The following is a 19,874-nucleotide window of genomic DNA, read 5'->3' as shown; positions in this document are numbered from 1 at the left end:
ACACACACACACACACAAAATAACATACAAGGGAATTAAAGAGAATTTAAGGTGAAGCGCTTGCACATACTGTGTTATTGTGTGGTATGTTCTGTGTGTAGAAACACGTTCAATTTGATTGACCGTCAGAAGGTGGGAAAGTGCCCCGCTCCCACCCAGCCCCCGATTGGTTGAGAGAGGTCAGTCATCTTCTGGCTAAATGGAATTACACACCCACACAAGTGAAACATCAAATCGATCTGCTAGGCCTAAGCAATCCATCCATCCATCCATCCATCCATCAAACCAACCAACACACCAAACAACCAACCAACACACCAACCAACCAAACAACCAGCTCTATACACTTAAAACTCTATACACTTACAACTAGCAGCAATGCTGACATTTTAACACTAGTCAGAAGGCAGGAACCGCCCCCTCCTCCTCCATTGCTCTCTCATTGGCTGAGAGTTTTCAATCGTCTTCTGCCTAAAAGGAAATGTGCACCCACACGTATGGTACATCAATTCAACCTGCTTGGTCCCAGGAGTCTTGTATTAACTTGATATTGTGCTCTGCTTTCCATGGCAACGTGCTTAGCAACAACATTTAACAACATTTTAGACACACCTGTATCAACATACTTTAATATAGAAATGTTATTCAAAGTTTAAATGACTCATGTGTTATTGTACATAGCTTTATTAATGCAGACTTCTGTCATCTGTTACCATGGCAACACAAGGAACTACACATCAGTTTAACCAAGTCTCATAGGAATGAATATAAAAAGAAGAATATAGAGCCATTAACAGACTCCTGTTTTTGAATTGTTTGTACTTAAAACTAGAAATAGGTTCAATTTCATTGACCGTCAGAAGGTGGGAGAGTGCCCCGCTCCCTCCCAGCTCCCTTAATGGTTGAGAGAAGTCAATCATCTACTGGCTAGTTGAAATTACACACCGACGCATGTGAGACATCAAATTGATCGGCTTATATATATATATATATGTGTGTGTGTGTGTGTGTGTGTGTGTGTGTGTATATATATATTTTTTTCTTACCAGGTATAAACGGTTGTGATCACTTCCTGTCTTATCTGTATGCATGTGTAATTCTGAGTCTGATCAGAATCAGGGACAGATTCACATGTTCACCAGCTGATCCAGTAAAACCATTCTAAAGGAAGTTCTGGTTGGCCTGCTGTTGAGGCTGTTAGGAGTGTCTTGAGGTGAAATTTTCAGTTTTACATGTTTTCTTTATTCTACTTTTGCTTTCTGACAGTTTTCCATTAGCCATGTGGTTGAAGTTTCTAGAAAACATTTCAGAGTGTCCTCTTTAATCTCGTTTCTTTGGTCAATCATGACAGAAGTTATGCAGAAAAATATATTTGCTAAATTCAAAGAGAGAAAATGAATTGTTGCACAAAGCTGACTGGTTGCATCCTATAATTTAGATCAAAGTTCAGCAAACATGAAACATTTCCTGTATGTATGTAAAGTGTGTAACCCTCTCAGGCTCAAAATAAGTTTTGATAAAAGGATGAACAACTAAGTCCTTCAGGGGTACTTCTGAGTTTAAAATGCTCATGAAGTACCTATGTGGAGTAACCTGGTAGGTAGGTTTTAACGTTGCAAATCTGAAACGCCTGCCTCCAGAGGGTTAAGTAAGTATTTAAGTTCCTGATTAGCAGCAGTAACTCCTGCATGAGGTGAACATCTATGTGTGTTCACACAGAGCTGTTTCATGTGGTTTTAGCTGCAAATGATAAAAACTTTTAGTAAAGTTCCTCTTTAGAAGCTGAGCGTTTCTCACATCATCCTCCTTCATCTGTCTTTTGTTAAAGGAGATCACTCAGTACTGAACACTGGGAAGGAGGACTTCCAGAATATTCCATAAACCAGAGCAGCTTTTATTGACTCGGGTTGAATACATTTTACATTCAGTATAAATGTCCTGACCCTAAAGTCCTGCATCAGCAACAACAAGACCTGTTTAACAGCAGAGGAAACCTGAGTTCTGCTGTTGCTGCTAGTGAGGCTCAGCGTTTCTCCACCTGATGTTTATGAAGGCCACAGTCAGTGATAAAATTACCAGCTCAGTGGCCTAGTAAAAATCTGCAACGCCTGCCTCCAGAGGGTGAATGTGGTCCTGAGCATCATCTGAAGAAATTCAACAAACTCTGTTTCGTGCTATTATTGGTTCAACGTTTCTACAAAGGAACGTTCTGCCTACAGACTCTCAAAGACACTCTGCTAAACGTTTCCTATGTTAAACCACTTCCTTTGCTGTAGCCTGAGAAGTGAATACAGATGAAAACTGTCTGGTGAAGGTTTTCACACATTCTCCTCTGAGGCGGATCACTAACAGGACCCGCTGCAGGTTGATCAGGCTAAAACATCCATGTTTGCTCTCAGAAATAATTCAGAACCAGTCTGAAAGCTGAGCAGACATGGAGGCTGGACTGCTGCTGCTGCTGCTGCTGATGATGATGATGATGGGGGTCTTTCAGGGTGAGATTGAAGCTGTTTAACATTTAACTTTCTCAGCTTTGTGTTTAATGATTCAACAAGTTAAACTGTTAATTTAATGAAATATTTTGGGATCTTTTCTAAGATAAAACAGGCTCCATGCATCATGTTATTTATTAAAATAATGTTCTTTTTAATTTTTGTGACTTTATCATAAAATGTCTTTAGTGTAACTGCAGCCTGTCGCTCCTGTTAAAGGTTTGATATCTGGTATGTTCACTTTACTTGTGTAAAAACTAACCTAAGACCCACTAGGGATTGATTCTCACCAGTAGTACACCAGCAGGTAGAGCAGCTGGTCACTGCTCTCTGCCGTTCTCACTCTAAAAACCTCAACTACAGTTTTGTCATTATAACACATATTTCTAAGTTAACTGAGCATTTTTTTTCTAAAATAGTTTCACTGAATTAAAATATTAAGTTCACAAATTAGTTGTCCATTTAAACTCAATTTTTCAGTTGAGACAACTTTAGGTAATGAGTGGTGCATCCAGAGAAGCAACTAAGGGCCCCACACATGGTAAACTTTGTTGAAGTATTGGAAATCATGTAATTTATCCATGGGAATACAATGAATACTTACATTTATATCTTTGCATTTGTATATATTTGTGTTTTTATGTGTTTGTAAACATTTTAGTTTAACATGCCAATCTGGTGCCATTAATGTTAAACTGACTGTGTAAAGTAATCTAATAAACAATAATTCATCTTAAAAAAAAGTCAAGTTTCAAACATTGGCAGAAATTTGTTTTTAATAAATCTTAATAACATTAACTAAAGTACTTCAAAGCTTTTGAAAGTTTTTGTAACTTACACTCATACCAATTTTTAACTTCTTACTTTTAAAAAATAAAGCATAAATGTATTTTAATGATAAATGTGTTATTTCTTAGAGTTAAACTATGTATAATTTTACTCATTTTCTTAATGATGTGAATCTGCACCTAAAATAATTATCTTCTCACAAAGCGCTCTCAAAACATTTGATTTTTGTATAGCTTTATGTGTATTTGTATAATTAATCCCCCTTAATGATTGTTCACATAAATGTACTCCACTGAATAGCATATTTTGTTTGTTTTAACGTTGTTTAATCTATTCGTACTTTGTTACGTTATGGTTTTGAAATAAATCAATAAAAAACAACGGAAACAGTTTTGTTTTAGAGAGAAACGAAATGCGATTCGGACGCCCGATCGATAGGTGGCAGACAGTTCGAGAAATTCAAGAATTTAGAGACAGTCGTCATTTCCGGAAGCTGGGTTAGCGCGGGACAGAGCCGGTGTCGGTACCGGAGCGGAATTTGGACGAGAAGCACAGCACGTTGGTCTGAATGTTCCGCATGTATGCTGTTTGATCAGGTAAGCCTCTTTATGATATAAACGTTATTTTGCTGGTTGCCGCTCAAATGCCTTAAGTATTTAAACACATTGGTATATTGACAGAATTGGACTTTCGTACTGGTCGAGGCCAAGCTAGCAAAGGCTAATTCTTGTGTAAGTGAAAGTGTGTGCTTGCTCTGGCATTCTACCATCTAAGTCTACTCTATTTTTTTGACTGGGAAATGCTTTTATTTTATTTTTTTTTTAGTCCCCAGCGTCCAACTTCATTGGTATTTATCCTCATATATTTCGTTTTATGTCGCCATCTGTCGAGATTAACCGTTGTGCGCGCTCATTTTCCCTAGTGGATGGCGCCACACATTTTTGTGGAACACGGACATAAAAGTGTCTAGAGCCCTTTTCAGATAGACATTCTGGAACATTTGTGGACAATTCAATCCGGTTTTTAACCGGAACTGTGTTTTCAGACACACCACTTTTGTACCGGAACTTGTCCTTTCGGCTGCGTTCACACAGCAGGGAAAAGTTCTGACGGCGGCGGGGGGGGGGGGGGGGGGGGGGATCGGACTCATGTTAAGAAGAAGAAGAAAATATCATTTCTATAGCGCCTCTCAAGATAAAAATCACGAGGCGCTTAAGCATAATTCTGCGCACACGAAGACGCATAAGAGACCTGGATGATGAAGCTCAGTGGTTAAAGGAATCACTGAAGCGGTGTAAAGCGCGCCGTCGCGCGTCTAGATGGTACCGTTTTTCAGAATCATCAGTATTCTTGTTCATTCTTCAGCCAAGGTGTCTTTCTTGTGCAGAAAACTCATGTCACGGTACATTGAACATTCCAGATGCTATGAAGTATCTGAAACAACTGACATTGAAATTCTTGAGGAAGAAGATATTAATGATATCCATCCTCTTACGTCTTATGTTATTCAGGGAAAAGCTGTTGTCTCCCTGAAGAAGTTCCTCCTCCACCTTTAAGGTAATAATAATAATAATAATAGGGAACAAAAATGTAGTAATTGATTGTTTGAGATGGTGAAATGCTAATTGACTTATATTTGTTTAATGGCTTCCAGAGAAATTCACTTGTGCACACATTACCCACGAAATATTATATTGTTTGTATTAAAGCAGAGTTACATGACCAGTTGTCGTCTATTGAGCATAACTCTTTACTGGTACTCCTCTTGCAAACCTTCATGAATTTTTTTGTGACGTATTTTGTTATAATTTACTTTTTTTTTTCTTCTTTTTTTTGCGTTGCAGATCATGCTGTTTCGTGTCATTGTGTCACCAGACAACATCAGAAGGGTGGATATTTCGGAGAGCCTGTGTTCAGTAGAACATTTAAAGAACATTCTTCAAGAACGCCTTGAACTTGCAGGTGATATTTTGATTCAGTTTGAGGATCCTGATTTTGGGAATGAACTGTGCAATTTAACAGACATTAAAGAACTTTCTAAAGACAAAGCAGTACTGAAGATTCTGTATCAAGGAGCAATCCAACAAAGAGATGAATCTGCATCCTCAGTTTCTTCCACGCCATCTTTAAATGACTTACTTCCATCAACCAGCACAAGTCGGAGTTCAACCCTACATCTTACACAGCGAGACAGTGGAATGGAAAATACTTTTTCCATGAGGAGGAAGGAAATAGTGGGAAAACAACCCTTTGTCTCTGATGTGATGAATCGATGGCTTGCGCTGTTCTTTGAAGAACAGGTTTGCATTTTCCAATGTGTTGTATTTGATATTTTGAAGGAGCACTATGTAAGAATTCTACTGTCTAATAATCACAAAACAGTCTAGTGCCTTAATCATGGTGGAAACAGATTTCCTTTAAAGCCAGCTGGAAGGTTGTCAGACCTTTTCTTTCAAAACAAAAAGGGAGATGTAGTAAATATTTAGTAGAAGTTTGTAATGTTGCTGTGCCTCTGGCGAGCTAACGCTGCAGAACAGACATTTGTAATTTGGTACAGTCAAAAGCTACAAAGTTTTTTTTTTTAAACAAAATCAAGGAGTGACCCAGAAGCAGGCTAGAGGCTAACGTTGAGGTAACAATGCTAATAGTGTATAATAAGCAACTGTTATGCTCTAAAAATATTTCAAGCTACTTTTTAAATGACAGACAACTGAATTTTACAGTGAAATGTGTGTCAAATTAATCAGTTAATCAGTCAAAGTTTATTAGCGCACTGAGTCCAGAGTAAAAACAAAAATAATTCAATTATGGCATTTTACATCCTTTAATGAGTCGTTCATTAAAGGCAGCTAACAGCAAGAAGAAGGAAAAACAACACTTACTTTAATGCTGGATAAATATTACAGTAAATGCTCTACACCGTAAAACACCCAAGCGTGGTAACACCTGATATAATAATGTACGTCTATTATTTAAAATCTGGTGCTGATTTGTAACAGCCATGAAATTCAGAACAACAATGAGATAGTTAAAAATTTGCTTAGAAAAAAGTCCTGCAGTAACCACATTTTACCACTAGATGTTTGTCTTATGTTATTCTTACATAATGCACCTTTAATTATGTTTTCTGTTTAAGTGCAAAAATTGTGGTACATTTAGCATATTTTATGTGATAATGTTTTAATGAGCACTATTACCTCAAAGATATGTGCTGAGTTTTTTCGAGTTACCCGGGTGGAGCTGACGAAGACCTTCTTGTCATCTCTGGATGAACACTCTGCACAACTCATAAAGCTGTACAGATCGCGCTCTGGAAAACTTGACAAGGAGCTCAAGAACCTTCTAGATATATTTGATGAGAAGGTAAAGATGTCTATGAACTGTTATTTCTGATAAACATACTGTGGGAGACCAGCTTTAACTGAGATTTTTCTAATTACTTATTTAATTTTCTCATGTAACTGTCTTTCAGACGACCGATGTACTTGAATACAGAAAGTCTACAGCTCTTCGAGGTCTGCCTCTATATTTGAAGGAACAGTCTGATGGGTTTCTAAAAACGTGTATGGTAAGGTATAGTGCTATTGCTGTTTAGATATCCTTAAGAAAAGCCTAAGTCACTGTCTTGTCTCTATGTTCATGACCATTTACATTAGGAGATTCTCACTGAAGGCATCAAAACTATAAATGAACACATGTGGAGTTATGTACTTAACCAAAAAAGTGCAAAACCTAAAAAAACATGTTTTATAATTTATTTTCTTTCAAATAGCCATCCTTTGCTCTGATTACTGCTTGGCAAACTCTTGGCATTCTCTTGATGAGCTTCAAGAGGTAGTCCTTCCACACAGTTGGAAAACCATTTCAGCAATGGGTCATCTTTTCAGGTTTCTTTGTTTTCCTCCACAGCACCTAGATTACCACATAGTGCACCAGTAAAATGTGTTCAGACTGCAGTGCGCACATTTAACGAAGCTTCGAATAAGTAAATAAATAATCAAGGAATTTAACGAAAGGAATCATTTGAAGATTCGTTTCAGCCCTATTCTTGGCATCAAAATGTGTCTTTAAAATTCACTGACATCATATGTGAAATCCATGGCACAAAACAAGCGGAATTAGAAAAAAGCATTTTTAGTCCCGTTGACTTGCATTCATTTTTTCATTCTTCTGGTGAGCCATGATGTGTAAATGACTTAAGCCTAATTTATACTTTTTCGTCTGCGTCGGGACAGATGCATGCAATGCCATTATCCGTCCTTTTGAGGGCTCTCAGCTCACAAGGACAAAGTTGAGCTCTCTTTTTCTAAACATCTGTCTGACAAGACAGAACGCAAGCTTGTGATTGGTCAGGACACCACTGTCATCATTAGCGCCGTCATTATCCCCTCAAAAACAAAAAGAGAGCCTAACATATCTAGCTTGAAAAATACCTCATGGTAAAACTCTGCAAATATGAATGTTTTATACACCTGTGACTGGAGGAGTGAAAATATGTGCAGCAAGCATTTGATTTGTGAACGGAAACAATGGGAAATGTGAGTATAGAGGTGGAGGAGAATAAGACCCAAATTTGTCTGTGTTAAAAAGTCTCAGAAATACAAAAAACACAATAGTAACTGCACTACTTTGGGCCGGATACATCACAGGATACCACAGAACAGTGCTAAGCCCTCTGTTGTCTTGGCGAGGAATAGCTTTGCAACATTCCCTAGGAGAGGGAGAAGTTTAGGGGCAAAATATCTCTGTCCGTGCGTGCGTGTCTCTTCCTCGTGGAGCTGAGTATAAACCAGGCGTTCGGCTCTCAATGGCTTGTCTATATTGCACACACGCACACACACCACCCATTGTTTGGTTGTTTTCTGAACACATCATAATAAAGATTTGCTTTTACCGTTTTTGCTGACAAGTTTTAGCTAACACTATAGCCTTCCTCTGACTGGTGTCACTTCCTTAATTTATCTGTGGGCAGCGGAGGACTATGTTGCCCTCTGCTGCCCACACCCTCCTTGCTAATGCCAATTGGGGCTTGCATATTAGCATGGGCTCCATCCCTCTCCACTATACCCAGCCTGGCCGAGTTGATTACACACACATCCTTCGGAAGGCGTACATTACTGAGCATATAGATGGTCTCCGAAATTTGTGCGGAAATATCAGCAATCCATTAGCCTGGCCTGCCATACTCATCCTCTGATTAATTCTGCACAGAGAAAGAGTTTGGTAACTCACAGGCAGAGAGGCACATGAGGGGCGGGACTAGGCAGCTCAAAAATAACCAATCAGAAAAAAGACATAAATGCCAACTGTACAGCACGACGCCAGGGGCGGATGTAGGACTGAAGAAGATCCGGGGCTTAACACACACACGCACGTGTGCGCGCACACGCACGTGCGCGCGCACGCGTGACACGCACTAGTCAACATCATATATATATATATATGTCTTGTACCACATAATTTTTAATCTGAAGCTACATATTCAGCATTTTCAGGGCAGAGTATTGCTCCTGTTAGTGTTTAGTGTGAGATGATAGTAAATATTCCCTTTCTTTCTCCAACAACTTTACCTGATAGTAAGCTAACTTTAGGCAAACCAGCAGCACAACAAATATTTTCAAATAAGACTCACAAACCTGAGTCAACACCAGTATCATCAAAGCTGGGGTTCTGTCGTTGTACTTTTGGTCTAAAAAACGTCCTTATGTCATCTTCACTCATGCGTTTCAGGCAGAGAGTGTAGAAGAAGCCGGCTGCTGAAGGGCTTCTTCTTCAGTGGTGGAGGCCCAGGCAGGCTGTATACAAACTACTGCCAGCTGCTCCCTCTCTGTTGGACTTTGGTACTGCATGTTACTTCCGCGTTTGAGATCCGGGGCTTCAGCCCAAGTAGCCGGGCCTAACGCCGCCCCTGCACGACGCTGTAATTTTTTAGCTGTAGTAAAAAAAAATTAATTAAAGGCATCTGACAACGGCGTAAACATCTTTTAAATCTTTTTTTTTTTTTAGAAGAAATGCTTTCAGCGCTTCTACTTGTGGTTTTAAAGACATTCAAGTCATTTAGAACAGAGGAAAGAGCTGCCGGTATGAGAAACTGCGCGTCGCTATGTGTGATGTAGGGATGGGTACAGAATTCGGTACTTTTTAAGGCACCGACCGAATTCCACAGTACCGACCGAGCACCGATTCACTTCATTTGAAACGGTGCCTCGTTTCGGTACCCATCCTTCACAACGAGAACTTGCCTAGACAGCAATAGAGGGTGACTTTGTCCTTCGCTGCCAACCCAAAGCCAAACAAAAAAGTTATGAATCTTTCCAAATCTGCCTCTTTTATATACTACATTCAGAATTTCATGACAGAAATCTGCCTGATTTATTTTGTGGAATGTTTAGTTTTTTATTTTTAGGTATTTTTATCCAAAAATAATGGTTGATGTTCCTTTATTTTAAAATTAAAAGAAATTAATGTCTTTTTTTTTTTCTATTTCTTTGTTTTTTCTGTAGGATACTGACCCAGTGGATGTGGCTGTCCAAGGCATGGAACTTGGTATTCTCACGGTTGTCGAAGATGATGTTGCAACAGTTAACTCATTTCCAACAACAAGAAGCATCGCCCTGATTATTGAGGAGCAGATTGTCCTTGATGACATCAGCAGTTTCCCAACTGCATTTGCACTTCTCTTCGGCCTCATATATGCTCTTAACCTGGACTATCCAAAGAACTTGAGGTACACTTTTGAGGCCATTCAAAAGGTTTTCCTCAGTCTGGGAACCGACTGCTCAGCCAGAGTCCAGGCCCTAAAGAATAGTTTGCTGAAATAAAGATGGTGTTTTCTCCTACTCTGGTGAGTGCTGAGAAGGTAAGAGACGGCAAGTTGTTCTTCAATGTTAAACGTTGCTAAAGCATTGTTTAGAATGTTTTCATATAAAAATTTAATGAATGTTGAAATGGCTTGTTCAGGGGTGGTTATTTGTACATAATAAGTGTTCTCTCCTCTACGAGTTTCTTAATCTCCACCAGCCATACAGATTCTAAAGACTGGCAGGTGCCAAGCAGTCTTTTTTTTATTATTATGTTTTTTTGTGTGTAAGTTGTTTAACAAATGTTAAATGTTTCAAAAGCAGTATTTTAAATGCTTTTAAGTGAAGATTTTCTGAATGTTAAAATGGCTTCTTCAGGGATTACTGTTGTACAGAATTGTACAGCTTTTTCTAATACTTTTTTACATGTCAAAGTTATCCAAAACAATATTACAAGGTAGCCACTATACTGAGCTCTACAGAAGTTTATAACACTGTTATCAATTATTTTTCTTTGTACTTCAGAGTACAATATCCAGGATGAGATGAATATTTTTCAGTGTCATTGTTGTGGCATATTTTCGTTTATGGTAAGGATATATATATATCTTCCATGAAGTGCCTTTCATGTGCATTTCATGTTTTATTTTTCTGTAATCTCTTATGGAATTTTATTTTCCATTTTTTTATTTTATTACATTGTCCACAGAGGAAATTAACTACCATTGGAAGATTGATAAAAAGAATAACTTTTATTTTGATGTTGCAATGTTACAAATAAATGTTTCCCTACACAAGATGCTTTTGATGTGGTATGTTACTTCCAAGTTTCTATTTAAAGAATGGGCAGTTGAATAAACTTAAAAGGTAAGGCAGTCGAGTAAACTTAGAAAAGTAAGGCAACCAGCTGCACAGCTTTTTTGAGTAGACTCAACAAAGGGTTTTTTGTTGTGTGAACAAGAACTAAATTGTTAATTGAACTGTCATTCTGAAGTTGAACAAATCTAAAATTGCTCTTCAGCTCTACTTCTGTTTTTAAGTTGAAGCAACCCATGTTTTTAGTTAAAAGTACTGAAGAAAAATTTGAGACAACATGTTTACATATGTTGTCTCAACTTACCTGAATGAGTATATATGAGTTGAAGCCTTAAGTTTGACCAATTTAAAACTTTATGTCAAATGTACTCATATAAGTAAGTTAAGGCAACAAATGTAAACATGTTGTCTCAACTTTTTCTTCAGTACATTTAACTAAAAAACATGGGTTGCTTCAACTTAAAAACGAAAGGAAAGCTGAAGAGCTATTTTAAATTTGTTTAACTTAAGATTGATACTTCAGTTTACAGTTTAGTTCTTGTTCACACAACAAAAAAAACGTTTGTTGAGTCAACTCAAAAAAGCTGTGCAGCTGGTTGCCTTACTTTTTTAAGTTCGTTCAACTTTTTTTTTTTAGAGTGCTGTCAATGGTGTCATCTTTGTCCTTTTCCATCAGAATCTTGTGTTTGTTAACCCTCCCACTGTCCTAATGGGTGACCCCGCGAGGAAAGTTGACCAGTGAGCAGGGTTGATGGTTTATCCCTTGAGGTCCACATGGCAGGGATGAGGAGTGAGCACCACCTCACCCCTGCCACGTGGACCTCAAGGGATAAACCATCAACCCTGCTCACTGGTCAACTTTCCTCGCGGGGTCACCCATTAGGACAGTGGGAGGGTTAAAGTGTGTGTGAATGGATGAATGACTGGTGTGTTGTAAAGTGTCTTGGGGGTTGTAGAACTCTAGCAGGCCATTTACCGTTCATTAAGATTATTTCAAATAGTTATTCAGTCTCTAAATTTGGAAACTGATTTATGTAAAATATTGTTTTTGACATCAGGATCGAACTCTACTCCAAATCTGGCCTCAGTCACACGATATTATAGTCACTGAATGTGTTAACATACAGCATTTCATTTTCTTTTTAGTTTGGCAAGCCTACTATTATTATTATTATTATTATTATTATTATTATTATTAGTATTAGTAGTAGTAGTAGTAGTAGTCATAGTAGTATTAATGCCATTGCTATTGTTCCAGCATCATATCAGAAACTAACAGCAGCAGAAAGTTATTAACCTATTGTTGAACCCTAACTGGTATTTTAATCCTTATTGATCTGATGAATAAAATGTTTATTTGGTCTAATAAAAATGTTAGTTTCAGCAAAATCAAGTTTCAGTATCAAATAAATGTGACCAGTGTGTTTCCTATCATTGTAAAAGTTAAATCACAAACAGATTCATTTTCTCATGAATTAAATATTTATTAATTTTTTATTTCCAGCTGTAGAAACTTTCTGTGACGGCAGACAGGATGGAGCTCAGTGTGTCGGAGCTTTAGGAGGAGCTGTGGACATCCAGCTGGTGGACAACGCTGCAGAGATACCCAGATTATACTGGAAAAAGAATGGCTCGAAGATAGTCCAGTGGATAAGTAACAATACTAAAACTATCATAAGGGACAACAGAGTCACGTTTATTCCCAGTACTGGAACAGTTAGGCTCAATAACCTGATCAGGGATGACAGTGGACAATATGAACTTGGGGCCCTTGATTCAAACGGAAGTTTAACAGCATGGAGGACTCTACTGTTGTCTGTTGAAGGTAAACAACTTTTTAGACCTTTTGAAGTAAATCTTAAACTACTAATCTGCACATTTTCTTCTATTTTAGTAAACCAAATTAAAAAGCAACCATCTTCCTATAATAATATTCATTCATCCCATGATTCTCTCAGCTGGTGTGTCGTCTGTCCAGCTGGTCTCTGAGTGTTGGTCCCAGGGACAGATGCAGGTGTCCTGCTCCTCTGAGGAAGGGGACAGTCCTCAGTACAGCTGGACTCTGGATGGACACACACTGACAGACTCTGAGCTCTTCTCTGGAAATAGTCAGACTAACATCATCGTTCTGAGACAAAATATCTCAGGACGTCTGGTCTGTTCAGTCAGGAACCGAGTCAGTGAGTCCTCCAGAGAAAAGGACATATCTACCTGTGGTGAGTCACAGCATCATGGGGAAGAGTCTTGGTTTATTTTAGACTGATAATTATCATTTTATTTGCTCCCAGGCTTCATTTTCATTAACTGCACTTCCAATGGGACTCACATATCTGAGTGGGTGTTTAGAGAAAATAACACTCTGTGTGTAGAACCAACACCAGCCCCTACAGCAGTAACACACACTGGGGGTAAGGAGACAGAGTTAAATTATTCCTCCACTATTAACTCATCCTCCAATCAAACTGACACTCAGGATCTCCTTTGGTTCTTTAGTAAGTGAAAGCTGACTCTGCTGCTACGGGTTGAACTGGATTTATTAACTCAGTAAAAACTGAATGAGTTTTTGTAAAGGTGTTTAAGCTAGAAAACATTTTTAACAGTAATTATAAAAGCTGAGTCTCAACATGGACTTGATTATTCCAAACCCCATAAACATGTTTCTATATATTTTTATGTGATTTGTTGTTATTGTGTCTCTGAACAGGGCCTCCTTCACCTTTACTCATATGTGGATTACGATTTCTCCTGGTTGTTCTCCTGCTCCTCAGCATCTGTCTCTATTTCACTTGGAGGAAAAAGAAAGATGAAAAAGATAAAAGTTCTGCAGACTCAGAGGATCAAGACAACTCTGTGATGATGGTTGAAATGAGTTCTGCTTCTTAAAAAGCAACAGTGTCTTTATGGGTGTGAGAAATGATGAGGCCAACATTTGTAGAACTATTGATTGTAATTAACTTTTCTTTTTTCTTTTGCAAAATTCAGCAAGATTTATGCAGAAAATTTGATGTGATCCAGAAACATCTAATAAAGGGTGGTTAGCCAAGCAGGACCTGCTTGTGGCTGTGTCCACGCTGTGTTTTATCAGTGCTAACGTGTGTTTGCTATGAGTAAAGATTGTTCTGAGTTTAAAGAAGGACGTCTGCACAAATGAGCTTTAATTAATGAGGCTCCAGCTATTTTATTTTTTCTAGCGTGATAGAAGTGAATGATTTCACCTTATTGTAGTTTATTTTTTGCATTTCTATTTTTGCATTTATTTTTACTTTAAAACTATTACTTGGGCAGCAGAAGCATCGATTTGCATGACTATAATAATAAAAAAGGCTGATTTGCTGCCATGTTTAGTTTTGTATCTTTAAGACAGGAACTGTAGCTTTTCGGTACATATTAAAAACCTGTCAGTGGTGACTCTGATGTCTTAAGTTTATTTTCTGTTTACTCTGATATTTTAAAGGTAAAGTCCCATTAGTTGTCACACACACTGATGTGTGTGCGAAGTTTTTTATCCACAGTTGACCCATTCCCTGGGGGGGGGGGGGGGGGGGGGGGGTGAGCTGCAGACACAGCTGCACTTGGGAACCATTTGGTGGTTTAACCCCCCAATCCAACCCCTTAATGCTGAGTGTCAAGCAGGGAGGGATTGGGTCCCTTTTTTTAAAGTCTTTGGTGTGACCCGACCAGGAATCAAACCCTGATCTCCCAGTCCCAGGGCGGACACTCTACCACTAGGCCACTGAGCTGGTACTTTTATCACTGACTGTGGCCTTCATAAACATCAGGTGGAGAAACGCTGAGCCTCACTAGCAGCAACAGCAGAACTCAGGTTTCCTCTGCTGTTAAACAGGTCTTGTTGTTGCTGATGCAGGACTTTAGGGTCAGGACATTTATACTGAATGTAAAATGTATTAAACCCGAGTCAATAAAAGCTGCTTCTTTCAACCCACCTCTGGTTTATGGAATATTCTGGTAGTCCTCCTTCCCAGTGTTCAGTACTGAGTGATCTCCTCTAACAGAAGACAGATGAAGGAGGATGATGTGAGAAACACTCAGCTTCTAAAGAGGAACTTTACTAAAAGTGTTTATCATTTGCAGCTAAAACCACATGAAACAGCTCTATACTTTATTGATGAAACTTCCTCTTATTTTTGGGTTTCTTCTTCTTTCCTCTGTGCTATAAATATTTCAAGAGAATAACTGAAGCTTTTACCGTCAGTAACTTGTTCACTTCAGAAAAGGCAATACTCAATTGTAAGCTAAATGTTCTTTTAAAATATTTACTTGGATTGAAACTAATTTTCTGTTGTCATTGAAATGCTGAGAGTAAAAACAATTCATAAGACTGTTTGTTGTAAGTTAAAAATAAAGATTGATTCAGAGAAAAGGAAAACCTTCACAAGAAAATATGTAAATTTAAGTGAAAATACTAATAACAGCTTTAAGAGTTAGGACACGAAGCAGTGGAAGAAACATGAACAGCTGCTTTAGTATAACTCACAGACCCCCCCCCCCCCCTAAATTTTTTTCATTCGATGCACTTATAGAAGTGCATCTCCTCCATGACAGATGACAATGACAGCAGCTTATGTCGTGTAATATTATGATGCAACACCCCTACATCACCATGTCATTATTTATTAAACACCAATTCAATCCTAAACGTAACAATGTGAAACAAACTGAGCACAGCCCTTGAATAAACACCCCACGGCTCCACTATAGAAACATGTAGTCTGTAGTTCATTTGTGTCTGGTTAATCTGTCTGACTCGTTTAATTTCCTGTAAAGTCATGGGGAGCTGCCGTCTCAGCAGATTTCGTACTAGGACATAACAGGTTTCCTGTCCATCACAGGAACACACCAAGGCAAAGAAGACACGCAACCATTCACACACTCACACACACAAGGGGACAACTTGACCTGACATGTATATTTTCTATTTCCTGGGAGGCAACTGGATGACCAAAACCCAGTTAAGCATGAACTAACTGCAGGTGGATGAGGAAAAATCTAAGTTGTGTTTACTCTAAAATAATTTTGTCATTTATTTCCACTCATAACAAATTATACAAACTCCTTTTGTCACCCCACAACACATTTGTTCCTTTTACAGCATATTTAGCCTCTTAGAGTTACATTCATGGCAGAATAACAGAGATGCACCTAAGCAGAGGTAGCAGGTATAGCTTTGCTGCTCTCTGCACTAATCTTGCATTTAACAGAAACTGGTTTAGTTGGAAAACTGTTTTTCACTTTAGAAGCATAATTTTAAACATTTTAATCATGGAACCATCATGGTCTTCAAATCTAATGATTTTCTTTCTTTTGGGAGAAATTAACTCATCCCTTTGAGACAGCATAAACCTGCATAAACCCTAACCTCGTCAGAAGCTTCTCCTCTATAGAAAAAGATGTGTCACTTGAATGCACCACGGCTGCTCCTTCAGAAGAGTTTAGATGAAACCAAAACCTAAGACGAAATCAAAAGATTCTATCAACTATATAATTAAAAGAAACATATTTGCCTTGAGGCAAGAAGATCCTGGGTTCACTTCCCAGCCTGGGATCTTTCTGCATGGAGTTTGCATGAAGTGTGCAGCCGCTGTGTGTGTGTGTGTTTGTCCGAACGGAGTTCAATCACTACATCAATCAACCGATGGCCATTAAATTAGGGTGATCAAACGTCCTCTTTTCCCAAGAAATGTCCACTTTTCACTTTCTGTCTGGGGAGTCGGGGCTGGGTGGATGTGTGATTAGCAATAAAGATTGGCTACATATGTAACAAATGATCAACAAGATGTGATAATTCCATATAAATATGAAATATCAATCTGACTGATCTTTAAATGTATAATCAGAAGATTATATTTTCTTTTGCTTATTCAGGGACCATAAACACTCTTCATATTAATTCAGACAGAGTCAAGCATATAGTTTATAAAAATGTATTTATTTTTATTTCCCTAAACTAATGATTATACAAGACAAGTGTAACAGAATGAAATAACTGTTTTTCCCCCTCCTCTGACACAGGACTAGTCTGCATGAGATATGGTCTCAAGGTCTCATGCATTCGCTTCTAAACTGCTTATTTTCAGCTCAACAGAAGAACGAAGAATGGACACTTTTCTTTTAATTAATCAAATAACTCTATTTTAAAGCTAATCCAACCAAGTGTTAGTCAATAAATAAGATGTGACCGATCTGTGAAATCAAAATATTAATTACTTTATTATAATCCTATAGAATATAAAGGTACTATGACTTTAAATGTTCCAACAGGACTGATTTTACGTAGCGTTATAAGACATGACACATTACTTTCACTGATCCAATCAGAATCTGACAGATTTGCCCGAAGCGGGCAAAAACGTGATTCATCAAGAGGATCGCTGTCGTCTTCGCCGTGTCATCAGGTGCTGGCAAACATTCAACCCATTTGGTGAATGCACAGGTGACAGTCAACATATATCTACTTCCCCTGGTGGATTTGGTCAGAGGCCCCACCCAATCGAATTGCAAGTCCGACCATGGAGTGGTCGGCCCTCTTTCCTGTAGGGGGAGCTCTGTGCGTAGGGTTGGACCGCTGGAACTGACAACAAACCAAGCAACGCTCAACGTGGTCCGAGATGCCACGACGCATCCCCGGCCAATAAGCAACCTGGCTCAGGGCACCGAACGTGGCCTTGACACCTCTGTGACCGGCCGAGGGAGAGTCATGAGCCTGCGACATCATGCCTCTCCTTAGCGGCTTTGGTGTAACAAGGACAGGTGGGAAAGGAGGCTTGGCGGCGTGCATCAGCAGCCCTTCGACCATCCTCAGCGTGGACCACACGCGAAAGAGAGACCGAAGCTCAGGAACGGAGTCAAGCTCGATGGAAGTCAGTAGCTGGGTCTTAGGATCAGAAATGTACTTGATCATCCTGCTGATAGCAGGGTCCCGGGATTGAAGACTGACAAGATCGGTACCCGAATAGGCAGGTCTAACGGACACCGCACCTTTAGTTGGTTCCGAGGAGGACGCGTTAGCGGCCTGAGCTCGAGTAACAGCACACACCTGGGGTTGATCAGGGAAAGGCCACAACCGTCCCTCAAGCCACCTGGGGTCGAAAAACCACATGGGACCATCGGTCGCGCCCCGTTTGGCCAAAGAGTCTGCAAGATCGTTCAACTCCTTTTCTGGACCGGGTGCGCGAGAGTGACCTTTGACTTTACGCCAGTAAACGTGCATGTCAAGTGCAGTCACCAGAATGTCACATGCCCTGAAGAGGGTCTGATGTTTGACGGGCTTCCAGTTAGAGGTCTGGAACCCGTTACTCTTCCAAGATGGTAGATGACATATGAAACTGAGACGTGTGTAGTCCGAGTCAGTGCAAATCACCAGTTCACAGAAGCCACGGTCCCTAGCGCTGCGTAGCACAATCACGATCCCCGCTACTTCAGCAAACTGTGAGGTCCTCTCACCCATAGAGTAACATTGGGACTCCCTCTGGTCACCGTCTACCCAGACGACACCTATGCCCGCTCTAGGTGCAGGACCGTGCCGAAAAGCTGCCATCTACGTACACGGTCAGCAAATCCGCACAGAATGACTGGTCGTAGTAGTGGTGGTTGTGGTTTAGAAGAGTCTGAGAGGGGCTGGCTGGCGGGACTGACGCGATGGCGTCGTCCGAGCAGTGTTGGCACGCAGCCAAACCCATGCCAAGAGGGCTACGTCGGTTCTGGGCGTAGCGCACCTCGATGTCGAAGCTTTGAAGAGCCAGCAGCCATGACGCGATCCGCGCATTGGTCACCACACCACCTCTGATGCACTGACTGTTAAGGAAGGTCACTGGCTGGTGCTGTGTCTCAATGATGATTTTCTGGCCGCCAATGTAGTTCACAAAGTACTTAACTGCCCACATGGTGGAAAGCAAAGCTTTTTCACAGTCTGAGTACTTCAACTCAGGCCCAGACAAGATCTTACTAGCATAGGCTACCACACGCCTGTCGCAGTCATGAACTTGGTAGAGACTAGCACTCAAACAGTGAGCCGAGAACCCAACCTCAAGGTGGAACTCCTTGTCACAGTCGGGGAGCGCCAAGCACGGAGCCGAGCACATCGCGGCCTTCAGGTCATCCATGGCCTGCTGGTGCTGCTCTGCCCACTCGAATGCCACATCCTTCTTCAACAAACTAGTCAGAGGTCGTGCTATGTCAGCGTAATGTTCCACGAACTGACGCGAGTAGTTGCAGACCCCCAAGAAGCTCCGAAGTTCGGAGACGTTTGTCGGAGGTGTGATGGTGGCAATGCCCTGAATTCTGCCAAGTTGAGGCTGCACTCCCTGTGGTCCCACCAGGAGGCCAACGTACTGAACTTGCGACCTGCACCATTGTCCTTTGACGAGAGAGATCTTTGCACCTGCCGCCGCGAGCTGACCCATGACATGGTCCAGCTCAGACAGGTGGTCATCTAATGTACGCTTACGAATAAGAATGTCGTCGACAGATGAGGGTCCCTCGCTCTCGAGCATCGGGGCAGGCTTTGTTCAAGAAGATGTTGAACTCAGCAGGTGAGTTGGAATAACCAAAAGGACACCGAGTGAAGGTGTACTGCCAGTTGGCAAAGGATAAGGCAAGTTTGTGATGGTCCGATTCGTGGACGGGAATCGTCCAAAATCCGGACGCAATGTCAAGTGTGGAAAAGTACTTAGCATCTTTCACTCTTGGAAGCTCCTGCTCTAGGCGTGCCATAGGCCACCTAGACAAGGGAACCTGTTTGTTGAGTTGCCGGTAGTCAATGGTTAGTCGCCACTTACCATTAGGCTTCTGTACCGGCCACAACGGAGCCGAGTAGGTGCTGTTGCAGGGTCGAATGATCCCGTTAGCCAAGAGGCTGTCAATGATTTCCTGGACTGGTCCTTGGGACGCCAGGGGAATCTTGTATTGCCGCACAAAGGTCGGCGGTACATCTGGCCTTGTAGGAATCCGGACTTCATGG

At 40.3% G+C, this 19,874-nt stretch overlaps 1 protein-coding gene across 5 annotated transcripts; it reads left to right on the top strand.

Annotated features, from left to right (window-relative positions):
* The first annotated feature begins 2,267 nt into the window (after nucleotides 1-2,267).
* On the top strand, nucleotides 2,268-18,441 carry LOC107375226 (contactin-1). 5 transcript variants are annotated; one of them, XM_070555458.1, is made up of 6 exons: nucleotides 4,401-4,838; nucleotides 5,126-5,243; nucleotides 5,391-5,581; nucleotides 6,486-6,644; nucleotides 6,754-6,849; nucleotides 9,785-11,595. In XM_070555458.1, exons 2-6 carry the CDS (start codon nucleotides 5,129-5,131, stop codon nucleotides 10,100-10,102), a joined length of 879 nt encoding a protein of 292 aa, XP_070411559.1. In that variant the 5' UTR covers nucleotides 4,401-4,838; nucleotides 5,126-5,128; the 3' UTR covers nucleotides 10,103-11,595. The 5 variants fall into 5 exon arrangements, with proteins under 5 accessions (XP_070411551.1, XP_070411566.1, XP_070411556.1 ...); XM_070555450.1 differs by lacking the exons at nucleotides 4,401-4,838; nucleotides 5,126-5,243; nucleotides 5,391-5,581; ... (1 more) ...; nucleotides 6,754-6,849; nucleotides 9,785-11,595 and adding exons at nucleotides 2,268-2,495; nucleotides 12,402-12,722; nucleotides 12,856-13,113; nucleotides 13,186-13,389; nucleotides 13,602-18,441; XM_070555455.1 differs by lacking the exons at nucleotides 4,401-4,838; nucleotides 5,126-5,243; nucleotides 5,391-5,581; ... (1 more) ...; nucleotides 6,754-6,849; nucleotides 9,785-11,595 and adding exons at nucleotides 2,273-2,495; nucleotides 12,402-12,722; nucleotides 12,856-13,113; nucleotides 13,186-13,305; nucleotides 13,602-18,441.
* The last annotated feature ends 1,433 nt before the right edge of the window (nucleotides 18,442-19,874 follow it).

Source organism: Nothobranchius furzeri, chromosome 1, assembly GCF_043380555.1.
Source record: "Nothobranchius furzeri strain GRZ-AD chromosome 1, NfurGRZ-RIMD1, whole genome shotgun sequence".
In the NCBI taxonomy this organism is placed as follows: Eukaryota; Metazoa; Chordata; class Actinopteri; order Cyprinodontiformes; family Nothobranchiidae; genus Nothobranchius; species Nothobranchius furzeri.
The sequence above is the reverse complement of the archived record's forward strand: the minus strand, read 5'-3'. Positions and strand labels throughout refer to the sequence as shown.

Excerpts from the sequence above, each read along its gene's own strand:
- LOC107375226 (XM_070555450.1), top strand. The coding sequence starts at position 2,435 with ATGGAGGCTGGACTGCTGCTGCTGCTGCTGCTGATGATGATGATGATG. Across the intron at positions 13,114-13,185 it reads AAAGGACATATCTACCTGTG|GCTTCATTTTCATTAACTGC; the intron begins GTGAGTCACAGC and ends ATTTGCTCCCAG. Across the intron at positions 13,390-13,601 it reads GGATCTCCTTTGGTTCTTTA|GGCCTCCTTCACCTTTACTC; the intron begins GTAAGTGAAAGC and ends GTCTCTGAACAG.